The sequence below is a fragment of the Salvelinus fontinalis genome, chromosome 13 (genome assembly GCF_029448725.1).
Source record: "Salvelinus fontinalis isolate EN_2023a chromosome 13, ASM2944872v1, whole genome shotgun sequence".
In the NCBI taxonomy this organism is placed as follows: Eukaryota; Metazoa; Chordata; class Actinopteri; order Salmoniformes; family Salmonidae; genus Salvelinus; species Salvelinus fontinalis.
The window spans coordinates 19036564-19052489 of NC_074677.1; the positions used below are offsets into that span (position 1 = coordinate 19036564).

The following is a 15926-nucleotide window of genomic DNA, read 5'->3' on the forward strand; positions in this document are numbered from 1 at the left end:
AGCTAGCACTTCACCATTATAACATTTTGACAAGTCACCTTTTTTTCCTGCTCACTCAGACCACTGGCAAGATGGACGAGAACATGTTTGTTGCTGTGACGAGCACCAACGCCGCTAAGATCCTAAACCTTTACCCCCGTAAGGGACGGATAGCTGTGGGCTCCGATGCTGACCTTGTCATTTGGGACTCAGATGCTGTCCGCACCATCACCGCCAAGACGCACAATTCGGTAAGAGGTCAAAGGCTAGGGGTGAATAAAGTTTCAGTGACCTTTCAGTTTCTCAGAAGGGAAATGAAGTCCCTGTAGACTCCCTGCGCACAGGAGCCCAGATCGTACACTACAGTGCAGGGTTAAACAGAGGAAGTGTCCGCTCAGGAAATCAAGCATTCTGCACTTCCTGCTGCAGGCACAGAGAACGAGGGAGGGAGTGAGAGAGAGAGAGAGACACAGAGACCTCAGAGAAAAGCAGAATAGTACGATGAAGAGGTGTGGAAAGACAGAAACACAGAGAGAGATATAGAACGACAAAGAGAGGGAGAGAAAGAAAGAAAGAGCTGGAAAAAGATTGGACAAGTTTTCAATGGCTTTTCCATACGTGGAAAAGATCCAACGAGACCCAAGGTTTTTACATAATGATGTCACCTTCTCGTTTCCTGCTTGTAGCCCCTCCAGACAACAAAACAAGCACATAAGAACACAGAACATAAGAACAGGGGCTCCTGTCCATGTTAATGATGGCTACAGTGATCTATTGGGCACAGTAGTTAAGTGCTTTACAACCTGTGTATCCCTCCCTCTGTAGTAAATACAAGTATCCCATTATCTGAAATGTTTGATCTGGTTAGCTTTGTATATGTTGTTGCAGATAGAACCCCGCCGTGACATCATACTTGGCAGATGTGGAGCCATTATGTCCAGTCCAGAGGAGGCTGGTGGGAGAAGCTATAGGAGGACCGGCTCATGGTAATGGCTGGGATGGAATCAGTGGAATGGAGTTTCCATATGTTTGCTGTACCTTTCCATTAATTCCATTCCAGTCTTTACAATGAGCCCGTCTTCTTATAGCTCTTCCCACCAGCCTCCTCTGGTCCTGTCCTGGCCTGAATCTGGAAAAACAGCAGGGCCGTGTGCATAGGAACACACAGACCATAGAAGAGAGCGGGCAACAGATTGCAAAAAAATATGTAGAGAGAGACAGAATGATATACGGAATAAGAGAGTTTAGTGGCAGGAGAATAGAGAGAGGGGGAATGGATCAGAGATGACCAGCGAGAGTGAAAGAGAGTAGAAAGAAAGTGGGAGAGAGAGAGAGAGGGCTAGAGAAAGAGAAGATAAAGTGGTGAGAGGGAGAGAGTGCTAGAGAAAGAGGAAGTGTTAGGGAGAGAAGGAGAGACAGTGCTAGAAAAAGAGGGAGAGAAAGTGGTAGAGAGGGAGAGAGTGCGTAGAGAGAGTGATGCGTGGAGTCATTAGCCCCAGCTGTGCGATGGCAGCTGTTTGTCTTTAAATGCCAAAAGGAGGCATATGAGAAACAGGCCGACTGGATGATGTGGAGGAGGTGGAGAAGGAGGGTTATTTATCTCTCTTCTCCCACACATGTTGTTAATTAAGGCAGAACCATGGTCTCATCTCTACAGAGACGGCCTGCCTGCCTGCCTACCAAGCCGCCCGCCAACCCGCCTCCTCTTTTCCTCTGTCCCCACAGCCAAACTGGGCCTGTGTGTCCCATGACTCTACTTAGCTCTCCCTCAATAAGCTCTACGTCTCACTACAACACATAGAATGGCCTCTCATCAGACCAGTTTTAAGAGCAATATGTCCAAATCTGATTTACTTTAGTGGAATTAGCCGGCTCTTCATCTGAATAAGTGTGTCAGCTCATAACGTAAATCACAGACAGTCTTTGGTGCGTGAGGTCATGTGTTTCAGAGACTGTTTCTTTTTTCTTGACCTTCTGAGTCCACAAAGACACACCGATGTAAACTCATGTAAACTCTCCGGCGCCATTTGTGTCAGACGAGTGACTGTCAGACTGCAGAAATACTGGAAATAGTTGTGTTTACGTGGGAGCTGGTTGCTTCTGCATCGCTGTACTGTCATTTCCTCCGCTTGAGAGTTATGAGCACTTGAAAGTTCCTGCAGCTGCTCATCGGTTGTATAACTGGATTGTGCTTGTGAATCTCTACAGTAAGTAACGGCAGCATAACAGACTGTACTGGGGTGCAACGGGGAAAAGTAGGCTTGATAAATCTAGAGTTTTTGTTTTTGTAATTTGTCATTCTCCTCTCTTTTGTTGGCCTAGCGTCACTGACCAAGACATACAATATCCACTTAAAGATGCACTATGCAGAAATCCGCCATTTCCTGGTTGCAACAATTATAATAGTTCACCTAATTTCAGTTTATGTGACAAAAAAAGAAAGTTTAGTGTAGAGAATCATTGTACAATTTTAAACCGCTGTGAAAAATCTTTTCCATAACTACAAATATTGTATTTTCAGCTGTTGGAAGCTGGTGTACAAAACCCAAACACACATTGAACCGATACACCAGATGACCTGATCGCTGAACATCTTATTCCAAACTCATGGGCATTAATATGGAGTTGGTCCCACTCTTCTGGGAAGGCTTTCCACTAGATGTTGGAACATTGCTGTGGGGACTTGCTTCCATTCAGCCACAAGAGTATTAGTGAGGTTGGGCACTGATGTTGGGTGAATAGGCCTGGCTCGCAGTCAGCGTTCCAATTCATCCCGAAGGTGTTCGATGAGGTTGAGGTCAGGGCTATGTGCAGGGCAGTCAAGTTCTTCCACACCGATCTCGACAAACCATTTCTGTATGGACCTCACTTGGTGCATTGTCATGCTGAAACAGGAAAGGACCTTGCCCAAACTGATGCCACAAAGTTGGAAGCACAGAATCATCTAGAATGTCATTGTATGCTGTAGAGTTAAGATTTCCCTTCACTGGAACTAAGGGCCCTAGCCCGAACCATGAAAAACAGCCCCAGACCATTATTCCTCCACCACCAAACTTTACAGTTGGCACTATGCATTGGGACAGGTAGCATTCTCCTGGCATCTGCCAAACCCAGATTTGTCCTTTGGACTGCCAGATGGTGAAGCGTGATTCATCACTCCAGAGAACGAGTTTACACTGCTCCAGAGTCCAGCCGACACTTGGCATTGCGCATGGTGATCTTAGGCTTGGTGATCTTGGGCTTTCCATGGCTGCTCGGCCATGGAAACCAATTTCATGAAGCTTTTCTTGACGAGCAGTTCTTGTGCTGACATTGCTTCCAGAGGCAGTTTGTACCTTGGTAGTGAGTGTTACAACCGAGGACAGGCGATTTCTACGCACTACTCACTTCAGCACAAGGCGGTCCCGTTCTGTGAGCTTGTGTGGCCTGTCACTTTGTGGCTGAGCCATTGTTGCTCCTAGACGTTTCCACTTGACAATAAAAGCACTTACAGTTGACCGTGGCAGCTCTAGCAGAGCAGAAATTTTATGAACTGACTTGTTGGAAAGGTGACATCCTATGATGGTGCCACATTGAAAGTCACTGAGCTCATCAGTAAGGCCATTCTTCTGCCAATGTTTGTCTATGGAGATTGCCTGGCTTTGTGCTCGATTTTATACACCTGTCAGCAACGGGTGAGGTTGAAATAGCCGAATCCACTAATTTGAAGGGGTGTCCACATACTTTTGTATATCTAGTGTGTACTGCTTCTTAGACTTGCTTTCTTTCAATGAGAATGACAGATCTATAACTCAGTTTTATGTGAATATGGTGGGGTCACACAAAAGTTATATATTTCAGCTTTAATGTATAACGTGTTTGACTCTGCGTGTGTTTGACTCTGTGTGTGTTTGACTCTGTGTGTGTTTGACTCTGTGTGTGTTTGACGATGTGTTGGTTTGACCCTGCGTGTGTTTGACTCTGTGTGTGTTTGACTCTGTGTGTGTTTGAATGTGTTTGACTTTGTGTGTGTTTGACTCTCCGTGTGTTTGACAATGTGTTGGTTTGACTCTGTGCGTGTTTGACTTTGTGTGTGTTTGACTCTGCGTGTGTTTGACGATGTGTTGGTTTGACTCTGTGTGTGTTTGAATGTGTTTGACTTTGTGTGTGTTTGACTCTCCGTGTGTTTGACGATGTGTTGGTTTGACTCTGTGTGTGTTTGAATGTGTTTGACTTTGTGTGTGTTTGACTCTCCGTGTGTTTGACGATGTGTTGGTTTGACTCTGTGTGTGTTTGAATGTGTTTGACTTTGTGTGTGTTTGACTCTGCGTGTGTTTGACGATGTGTTGGTTTGACTCTATGTGTGTTTGAATGTGTTTGACTTTGTGTGTGTTTGACTCTGTGTGTGTTTGAATGTGTTTGACTTTGTGTGCACGTGTGCCTGCAGTCATGTCTATGCTTGTGTGTATTCCAGGCTGCTGAGTACAATGTGTTTGAGGGCATGGAGCTCCGTGGTGCCCCCTCGGTGGTGATCTGCCAGGGGAAGCTGGTGCTGGAGGATGGGAACCTGCACGCCATCTCCGGGGTCGGCCGCTTCATCCCCTGCACCCCCTTCCCGGACTTTGCTTACAAGCGCATCAAGGCCAGGAAGCAGGTAAAAGATGCTCGCCTCTCTCTCCTTACTGTCTAGTCAACGTCTGAGTAACTGTCTCTGGACTCTGAGTAACTGTCTCTGGACTCTGAGTAACTGTCTCTGGACTCTGAGTAACTGTCTCTAGACTCTGAGTTACTGTCTCCCTTTTATACAATGATTTAACAATATGAAAGTATTTCCAATGAACATACTGTATTCCTAACGCTTCAGTTCTGTCTTAGAATACGTTTTATATGGATGGTTTTGTCACGGACAGCGTTAGTATGTGACACTGAGCCAAGGACTGTGAGGTCTGTGAGGCGGAAGGTAAGCCTAGCAGTTACGAGCGTTGGGCCCGTAAGGTTGCTCGTTCGATTCCTTGAGCCGACTAGGTGAAAAATCTTTCAATGTGCCCTTGAGCAAGGCACTTAACCTTAATTGCTTCTGTAAGTCGCTCTGGATAAGAGCATCTGCTAAATGACAAAACAAATCATACAAAATAATAGAAGGTCAGTGAGTTGGGGACATCTAGAAGTGTTTTCTCAGTGGTCAGGGATTAATCAGCTCTAATCTGATGCAGAGCTGAGATGAGCCATTCAGCACCCACAAACATGGAAGATGTCACCGCAGCTTTCCATTAAAGACAGCTTAGCTTTACACTAATGCACACTGCTGTGGCTCAGCCCATGCCACGCATCATCAGATGTACCATCAATCTCAATGTACATTACATACCTGTAATGTGGGATGTGTGGGAGATAAGTGTTATGTCAGACTTGAGGATTCATGTCAGGGGCGTCGGCTGTTGGCTGTAGGTTACATACTGTAACAACTGACTGCCAGGGAGTGCCTGTTGTAGCCATGTGTATGGTTATAACAATGGTTTTGAAGGGATATGATGTGTTCATGGGGTTGCTCATATTGCTGGTGTTTGGTGGATGCTCAACAGGAACAACAGTGTGCTATTTTAAGTGGATATTTCAACACAAGTGGGTTATATTAAATGAGTTGTGTTCAACTTGAAACGGCTACCCTCCAATTCTGCCATAATTCTCTTTTTGCCCAGACTATAGAGATGTTTCTTTGGTGAGACCTATGTATTAATGCAATGTTGATCTTGGTGGCAGTAAGTCTTTTCTGATGCTCCTAGCTCAGCTTCCAGGGATTCCTTAGTCACATGACCCTAGGACAGCATGTCCAATAAGAAGTGAGTCTGTCAGTAAATCTGGAAGTGCTTTCCTTAGGAAAACACTGGGTGAAATATGCATTGGCACAAAGCATTCTACAAACAACCCCATGAATCTAATTCTAAACAAGCATTGTCATGGAGAACTGTTATAAAGTTACCAACAGAAATGATCATCTTTCTTCTCTTTTCTCTCTTTCTCCATATTTCTCCTTCTCTCTCCCTCTATCACCCCTGTCTCCCTCTCTCTCAGTTGGCAGTCCTGCGGGCAGTGCCCAGGGGCATGTATGACGGTCCTGTGTCTGACTTCTCGCCCATGTCTCGTGGTGGTACCCCCTCAGCGTCTGCCCGTACCTCCCCCACCAAGCAGCCTGTGAGGAACCTGCACCACTCCGGCTTTAGCTTAGCAGGTAACCCTGCACAGCGTGGTGAGCTTCAGCTACCTTTTCATTTACCCATCCGTTTTCCCATCCCTGGTTGTCATAGGAAGTGCCAGGAACCTGACACACACACACACACACACACACACACACACACACACACACACACACACACACACACACACACACACACACACACACACACACACACACACACACACACACACACACACACACACACACACACACACTCAACAGTCAGCAATGACATATTACAATGCACTTCACACATGATACAGTATGTTTCCATGGTCGACTTTGCCATTCGTCTGCTGGAGTTACAATAACCTTCAGGTGAAATTTGACATTTTACCATAATCACATTTTAAGCCTTAATTTCATAATTTGTTTGTGGTAACTGATGCTCACAGCACAATACTGTTGTCGCTCAGCCGTCCTGGTACTTCCAGACAGTGCTCTTTGTGTTTCACAAGTCATTTAGTTATTTCTTAACTTTTTGTCACAACATTGATTTGATTGATTTCAGCTTCACACAGATTTATCTTGTCTCTCTCTCTCTCTCTCTCTCTCTCTCTCTCTCTCTCTCTCTCTCTCTCTCTCTCTCTCTCTCTCTCTCTCTCTCTCTCTCTCTCTCTCTCTCTCTCTCTCTCTCTCTCTCTCTCTGTCTCTCTCTCTGTCTCTGTCTCTCTCTCTCTCTCTGTCTCTCTCTTTCTGTCTCTCTCTCTGTCTCTTTCTCTCTCGGAGGAAACTGGCTGGAGCTGGCTTTGTTAATGGGAAGCCTAAAGAGACAGTACTCTAATCCTGTTTGTCTGTTAGGTCCCTCCACCACAGAGGATATCCTCATCCTGATGCTTAAAGAGACAGTACTTTAATCCTGTTTGTCTGTTAGGTCCGCCCACCACAGAGGATATCCTCATCCTGATGCTTAAAGAGACAGTACTCTAATTCTGTTTGTCTGTTAGGTCCCCCCACCATAGAGGATATCCTCATCCTGATGCTTAAAGAGACAGTACTTTAATCCTGTTTGTCTGTTAGGTCCGCCCACCACAGAGGATATCCTCATCCTGATGCTTAAAGAGACAGTACTCTAATTCTGTTTGTCTGTTAGGTCCCCCCACCACAGAGAATATCCTCATCCTGATGCTTAAAGAGACAGTACTCTAATCCTGTTTGTCTGTTAGGTCCCCCCACCACAGAGGATATCCTCATCCTGATGCTTAAAGAGACAGTACTCTAATCCTGTTTCTGTTAGGTCCCCCCACCACAGAGGATATCCTCATCCTGATGCTTAAAGAGACAGTACTCTAATCCTGTTTGTCTGTTAGGTCCCCCCACCACAGAGGATATCCTCATCCTGATGCTTAAAGAGACAGTACTCTAATCCTGTTTGTCTGTTAGGTCCCTCCACCACAGAGGATATCCTCATCCTGATGCTTAAAGAGACAGTACTCTAATCCTGTTTGTCTGTTAGGTCCCCCCACCACAGAGAATATCCTCATCCTGATGCTTAAAGAGACAGTACTCTAATCCTGTTTCTGTTAGGTCCCTTCACCACAGAGGATATCCTCATCCTGATGCTTAAAGAGACAGTACTCTAATCCTGTTTGTCTGTTAGGTCCCTCCACCACAGAGGATATCCTCATCCTGATGCTTAAAGAGACAGTACTCTAATCCTGTTTGTCTGTTAGGTCCCCCCACCACAGAGAATATCCTCATCCTGATGCTTAAAGAGACAGTACTCTAATCCTGTTTCTGTTAGGTCCCTTCACCACAGAGGATATCCTCATCCTGATGCTTAAAGAGACAGTACTCTAATCCTGTTTGTCTGTTAGGTCCCCCCACCACAGAGAATATCCTCATCCTGATGCTTAAAGAGACAGTACTCTAATCCTGTTTGTCTGTTAGGTCCCCCCACCACAGAGAATATCCTCATCCTGATGCTTAAAGAGACAGTACTCTAATCCTGTTTCTGTTAGGTCCCTTCACCACAGAGGATATCCTCATCCTGATGCTTAAAGAGACAGTACTCTAATCCTGTTTGTCTGTTAGGTCCCTCCACCACAGAGGATATCCTCATCCTGATGCTTAAAGAGACAGTACTCTAATCCTGTTTGTCTGTTAGGTCCACCCACCACAGAGGATATCCTCATCCTGATGCTTAAAGAGACAGTACTCTAATCCTGTTTGTCTGTTAGGTCCCCCCACCACAGAGGATGTCCCCATCCGGCCAGCGGGACGCCGCATTGTAATTCCCCCTGGTGGTCGCTCCAACATCACATCCCTCAGCTAAGAGGTTTAACCAGAAGAGACACCAGTCAGAAGATGACAACAGCCATTGGGAGACGACGGAGACATGATTAGTTAAAACAAGTTAAGTTGAGTAAAACACTGAATCCTCATGCCTTACCAGCCACAATGCTACCTGCTTAAGCTTCTAAAAGCTCAGTACTACTCCTCCTAGGGAATTGCAGGTCAGTCACTAAAACAAAATATTCATTTAAAGTACATTTGTTTACAAAAAGATTGGGTTTGTATGGTCTGGAATAACAGGAGCATGTTCATAACCAGAGTATAGGGGATCAATTTATATTACTGTCCCTCATCGTCTACGTTAGTCATTGTGTCAATTGTGGATTGACATTTTAGGCAATACTCTGAATTTATAATATAGTTAAATAAACCTCATGATACCAATTTCCACAGTGTTCTGATGCTTGTTACCTAGGAAAAGTAATACGGCCTTTTTCTTCCATCATGTTTGGCTTTCACACTTTTTCAGTGCTAGTCTGCTGATTTAGTTCCCTAGCAATGTAATGATAACATGCAGTAACGTCCATAACTGATAGGTGGCATTGTGAGTACGTATGATTGATGTAATGTAGCTTTGTGAATGATGTTGTTCGTTGCCTCCCTGGGTTGTTGAACCAGGAGTGATAGTCATTAGAGATGGTCTTGTTTCTTATTTTTCTTGAAGATAAAAACTTATCTGGTATTACAATATTATTTTGCAAACATGCAATAGCATATTATAAGGTAGAAATGGTTGTCATGTTTCATTTCCCCCCTGCGCTCCGCTCCACTCCATCCTGGCTGTAGATTACATTGTGAGAAACCGTCCTTTGCATTTGCTTCAAGCTTAATGCCTGTTCCTATTCATACCTTTTAGCAAGTCATCTGGGTGGTTAAGAAAACATGTAACCCTTGCACAAGAAGTAAAACCAAGCTTAACTTCCATGGCCTGGGTCGTGAAATTGTAATTATGAGCTTTGTGAACAATAATACATAAAAAAAATGTTTATGATAAAAGTAACAAATCTTTGAAATCCCAGTAATTTACCTCTGGCTTTATTTCTATTTTCCTGACAATGTGGGCTCTCGTTTTGAAGCAACAGACCATCATTCCCTGCATTCAACAACATAACATTGAAAGATAATCTTGTGCTGGTTTAAATGGCAACACTCCGAGAGAGTCCCCACAATGCTGTACACTTCAGCTGACTGACAGCCCTTGGTTTGGTATCTAACTAACACCAAGGGGAGGACAGACCAGCGTAATCCTGGGTCACTCTCTTTCAGAGTCCTTTTCTATGCTTCTGGTCTGTTTACCTGTCCCAGACAAGGCAGGGGATTGTAGTAGGTTTTTAGAATGAGGCTAGGAGGAGGATGAGGAGAGCTTTATTTTTGCTCTCCCAATCAGCTGAGGAAGAGGTCGTGAGGTCATTGTTTTTTATTGAGTGATGATGTGGAATTCCAAGCAATCCAAGTGGTGATTATATTTATGTTAGTTTGACTTGATCTTTTTTATAGTTTTTATGTCTTTTTTTACTGTTGTATCAAAACCCAGAGAAGGCAGGTCAAAACAACATTGAGGTGTGATGTGGTGGTATGAACTGTTCCTGAATAAACATGAGTTGCAACTGACTGGTTGTCTCTGTTTGATTTCTCAATATACAGTATAGTAGATGTAAAAATATACCTTTTAATGTACTCTGAACATGACCGGTCCAGGAGGAATCACATTCTTGCCAGAGCACCTTGTTAAGAACATCTCATAGAAATGTGATGTGTAGATCTGACAGTTAGTTGTCTGTACCATGTATTAGATAGAGTAGAATTGCTGTTATATTACATCCTCTATCTGCATCATTTTAGCTTGATATCGCTCTGGGAATTTCCCATTTTCAGACCCATTGTTAAGCCTGGCAGTATTCTTGTCACCGCTCTGTTATAATTGGTATGTTTTATAGCCAGTTAGTCTCATGACATCACTTTTGATGGGTGTAATTATGACAGGCTGAGAAGATTTCCGCTATTAAAACACCATCTCAGTCTGGAGTGGGAGATGGAGTCCAAACAGAGCCAGTTCACAATAAGAACTTACATAAACCCTCCCAAGATAATGTAGCTAACAGTGACCAGTTGTTTTATATGCCCATTTACAACAGATGAGCTTGTACAGTATGGGGGGTAAGAGATCCTTTGAGGAGAAATCCCATTAAGATGACTGTTATTCTTATCGTAGGTGATCCTCCAGCTTGACTTTTACCAGGCTCTATGACAAGCATACACTGAGCGTATAAAACATTAGGAACATCTGCTCTTTCCATGACATATACTGACCAGGTGAATCCAGGCGAAAACTATGATCCCTTATTGATGTCACTTGTTAAATCCACTTCAATCAGTGTAGATGAAGAGGAGGTTAAATAAGGATTTGTAAGCCTTGAGACATGAAATGTATACAGTTGAAGTCGGAAGTTTACATACACTTAGCGGTTTTTCAACCGATCCACAAATTTCTTGGTAACAAACTATAGTTTTGGCAAGTCGGTTAGGACATCTACTTTGTGCATGACACAAGTAATTTTTCCAACAATTGTTTACAGACAGATTATTTCACTTATAATTCACTGTATCACAATTCCAGTGGGTCAGAAGTTTACATACACTACGTTGACTGTGCCTTTAAACAGCTTGGGAAATTCCAGATAATTATGTCATGGCTCTAGAAGCTTCTGATAGGCTAATTGACATAATTTTAGTCAATTGGAGGTGTACCTGTGGATGTATTTCAAGGCTTACCTTCAAACTCAATGCCTCTTTGCTTGACATCATGGGAAAATCAAAAGAAATCAGCCAAGACCTCAGAAAAGAATTGTAGACCTCCACAAGTCTGGTTCATCCTTGGGAGCAATTTCCAAACGCCTGAAGGTATCACGTTCATCTGTACAAACAACAGTACGTAAGTATAAACACCATGGGACCACGCAGCAGTCATACCGCTAAGGAAGGAGACGCGTTCTGTCTCCTAGAGATGAACGTACTTTGGTACGAAAAGTGCAAATCAATCCCAGAACAACAGCAAAGGACCTTGTGAAGATGCTGGAGGAAACAGGTACTAAAGCACATATGTCAGAGTCAAGGCCCGCGGGCCACATCCGGCCCGCGAGAAGGTTTTTTACGGCCCCTGGGATGATCTTGATTTATTATTAGAACCGGCCCGCAGACCGCAGCAAGCCGGCAGCCCGCAGATCTTTTACACGCACCAATACTACATTTCCCACAATGCAACGGTGACGCACCGAGCAGTAGGCTGCTTCATTTCAATATTTATTGGCACAGCAGTCGTCAGCATCACAGTAAAATTAACTTTCAGATACCCATCAAAAATGGCAAAACGGAAGGTGGACACTGAGAACCGGGGGTTTCAAACAAGGTGGGAGTCGGAGTATATGTTCACGGAGGTAGCTGGAAAACCTGTGTGTCTTCTGTGTGGAGAAAGTGTGGCGGTACTGAAAGAGTATAATCTGAGACGACATTATGAAACGAAACACGCGGACAAAAACAAGAATATGGACATGGAACAAAGGCTACAAAAGGCAGAGGAATTAAAACGAGGCCTCAAATCTCGACAGGCTCTGTTCAAAAAAGCCAAATCACAAGGCCAGGCTGCTGTCAAGGCCAGTTTTATTTTGGCAGAAGAGATCGCTAAATCAGCCCGGCCATTTACGGAGGGGGATTTCATCAAAAACTGCATGATTAAAGTTTGTGACGAAGTTTGCTCAGAAAAAAGGCAACTCTTTTTAAATGTGAGTCTGAGCAGAAACACCATTGCCGAGAGAGTAGACCAGTTGTCCATCAATCTAAAAGAGCAGCTTGTGAAAAAGGGAAAAGATTTCATTGCATATTCCTTGGCTGTGGATGAGAGCACCGACATTTCTGACATTGAAATTTGTCTTTTGTGTCTGTTGAAAATTAAAGATTACTGACAGAGCCATAAGAAAATATTGCTTTATTTATCTGATCATATTGGAATATATTTGTTAGGTTTTCAGTAGGTTCAATTAGGTTCACTAGACTATATGCGTCATTTAAAATTTTTTCAATGAACATTCGAACAGTCCGGCCCTCGGCTTGTAGCTAAATTTTTTATTTGGCCCTCCGTCCATTTGACTTTGACACCCCTGTACTAAAGTATCTATATCCACAGTAAAACTAGTCCTATATCGACAACCTGAAAGGCCGCTCAGCAAGGAAGAAGCCACTGCTCCAAAACTGCCATAAAAAAGCCAGACTACGGTTTGCAACTGCATATGGAGACAAATATTGTACTTTTTGGAGAAATGTGCTCTGGTCTGATGAAACAAAAATAGAACTGTTTGGCCATAATGACTATTGTTATGTTTGGAAGAAAAAGGGGGATGCTTGCAAGCCGAAGAACACCATTCCAACCGTGAAGCACGGGAGTGGCAGCATCATGTTGTGGGGGTGCTTTGCTGCAGGAGGGACTGGTGCACTTCACAAAATAGATGGCATCATGAGGCAGGAAAATTATGTGGATATATTGAAGCAACATCTCAAGACATCAGTCAGGAAGTTAAAGCGTGTTCACAAATAGGTCTTCCAAATGGACAATGACCCCAAGCATACTTCCAAAGTTGTGGCAAAATGGCTTAAAGACAACAAAGTCAAGGTATTGGAGTGGCCATCACAAAGCCCTGACCTCAATCCCATAGAAAATGTGTGGGCAGAACTGAAAAACCGTGTGCGAGCAAGGAGACCTACAAACCTGACTCAGTTACACCAGCTCTGTCAGGAGGAATGGGCCAAAATTCACCCAACTTATTGTGGGAAGCTTGTGGAAGATTACCCGCAACGTTTGACCCAAGTTAAACAATTTAAAGGCAATGCTACCAAATACTAATTGAGTGTGGAAACTTCTGACCCACTTGGAATGTGATGAAATAAATAAATGCTGAAATAAATCATTCTTTCTGCAATTATTCTGACATTTCACATTCTTAAAATAAAGTGGTGATCCTAACTGACCTAGGTATTTTTTGTAGGATTAAATGTCAGGAATTGTGAAAAACTGTAATGTAAACTTCCAACTTCAACTGTATGTGTGCCCTTCAGAGGGTGAATGGGCAAGACAAAATATTTAAGTGGGCTCCCGAGTGGCACAGCGGTCTAAGGCATTGCATCTCAGTGCAAAAGGCATTCCTACAGTCCCTGGTTCGATTCCAGGCTGTATCACAGCGGTCTAAAGCACTGCATCTCAGTGCAAGAGGTGTCACTACAGTCCCTGGTTCGATTCCAGGCTGTATCACATCCGGCTGTAATTGGGAGTCCCATACTGCCCTACCAATCAAAAAGGCAGTAACTGAGAAAAATGGGTTTTATTTATCTTGGTTTCACAGTAACTTTATGCAGTTACTGCTAACATGGCCCCCATTTACTCTAGAACACAATACAATAGAGGCAGGATACTGGTCCACAAGATTAAGCATGTATTTAATGTAGCAAAAATTACATTAACTAATTTTTGACTAAATGAGCAGTTACTGCCTTTTTGCTTCGTAGGGCAGCATAGGTCGGTGCAGAATTGGCCCAGTGTCGTCTGGGTTTGGCCAGGGTAGGCTGTCATTGTAAATAAGAATTTGTTCTTAACTGACTTGCCTAGTTAAATAAAGCTTCCATTAAAAAAAAGTGCCTATGCTATTAGGTGCCAGGCGCACCGGTTTGAGTGTGTCAAGAACTGCAATGCTGCTGGGTTTTTCACGCTCAACAGATTCTTCTGTGTATCAGGAACGGTCCACCATCCAAATTAAATCCAGCCAACTTGGCATTGAAGCATTGATGTCAACATGGGCCAGCATCTGTGTGGAGCGCTTTTGACACCTTGTAGAGTACATGGCCCAACCAATTGAGGCTGTTCGAGGGCAAAAAGGGGTGCAAATCAATAATAGTAAGACGTTCCTAATGGTTTGTATACTCAGTGTATCTCATTCAAGGAAACACCCAGATTACCCTGTGAATGTTGGAAAGTGCTGGATCAGTTCAGAGCTCAGAGCCCACCATGGAAGAGTGATGGGTGTTTGTCTTGAAGGGGATCTGGGGAGAAGTTGGCCACAGTCAGAGTTGCAGTGAATGGGAAAACCACATGAAGCGTGTAACTTGCTGTATTAACAAGTAATATCTCCTCCTTCATCTGCTGAGGAACACGATTGAAGGTGGGAAGGAGAGAGAGAGAGATGTCACATAATGATATCTGGGTTCGCGACTCGAGGACTATAGCTTTGACTTCATATCTGGCAAGATCAACAACTGATACTACAGCTTTTAGTATCAGGGCCGAGGTAGAACCAAAACCCGTCTAGATTACAATACCTGTTTGTCCTTTAGTATAGGAGAGTTAATAATCAGATATAGGCAGCATGACTTTGGCTGTAGTGCAAAATGACCTCAGCAGCTCTGAACATAACCTCTGTTTTTATAAGGTGTGTAGGAGCTCAGGAATAATGAGAGGTGCATAGCAGTGTGATAAACTCAGCACAGGCTACATAAAGGCCTGAAAGTACCCCATGACAGCACATGCACAGCTTTGAAGCATACGGTGTTATTCACTAAGGAAACAGTGGCTAAAATGGTTTCCCCCAAATTACTTGTTGAGCTCACCATTCTTTGTACAGATGTAGGATCTTAATATGAGTCAGTTTGCTACAACAGGAAAATAATGCAGCAACGGGAAATTTGAACGGGAAATTTGAATTATTATGTGGATTATAATTCATGGACATTTTTGTAGGGGTTGATTCTTTGTAAGGGAAAATCAAGTCTGAAATGTCAAAGTGGAAAATACAAACTTCAGATGCCTTTTTAAACATCAATACACTACAAGTTTTACATTTCCTGCATTGCGGAAAGTTCTCTTGCAACATGGTGATCAAATTAAGATCTTATATTTGTAACAACAAATACTGGAGCCAAATCTGGAGGAGGAAGTGCACCCAAGCCCTCTCATAAAAACACATCAGACATACAAATCAAGCCTAAACTGTGCTTCCTGTTTCCACGGGACTACACTTGATTGTATGGGTAGTCTGGGGGATGCTATACTTAGCCTATTCTCTTTGGTGCCATTCTCCAGTGTGTCTCTGTCCCACCCAGTGCTGTGTATGGGTCTGATTTATCACTGTTTTCATCGGTTTGCCCTTTTGGCTCACAGTGATAAGGTCCCTAATGTGTTAGAGCCCTGTCACTCATCCAGATAGCTAGCTGTTAAGTCTACTGAGGGATTTACACACAACATGAGAGTGTTCTAGAGAGACAGAGAGCACACAGCGCTCTCTCTCTCTCTCTAGATCATTTTATTGTGGGTGTTCTGTGGTCCCCCTGTGCCAATTCAGGCATTAAGGGCAAAACCAATACTTTAAAAAACAGTACATTCTCAGTAGTGCTTACCTCA

General features: G+C 43.6%; 1 protein-coding gene across 7 annotated transcripts in view; it reads left to right on the forward strand.

Annotated features, from left to right (window-relative positions):
• The window catches only part of dpysl3 (dihydropyrimidinase like 3), a 44349-nt gene extending 34250 nt beyond the window's left edge, over nucleotides 1–10099 (forward strand). For 2 of the 7 annotated variants that reach the window (XM_055941977.1, XM_055941972.1), the window contains exons 11-14: nucleotides 60–230; nucleotides 4433–4612; nucleotides 6031–6205; nucleotides 8374–10099. In XM_055941977.1, the coding sequence (XP_055797952.1) occupies nucleotides 60–230; nucleotides 4433–4612; nucleotides 6031–6205; nucleotides 8374–8468 (621 nt within the window). In that variant the 3' untranslated portion in view covers nucleotides 8469–10099. The other 5 variants (XM_055941979.1, XM_055941973.1, XM_055941975.1 and 2 more) reach the window with 4 other exon arrangements.
• Nucleotides 10100–15926: the final 5827 nt, after the last annotated feature.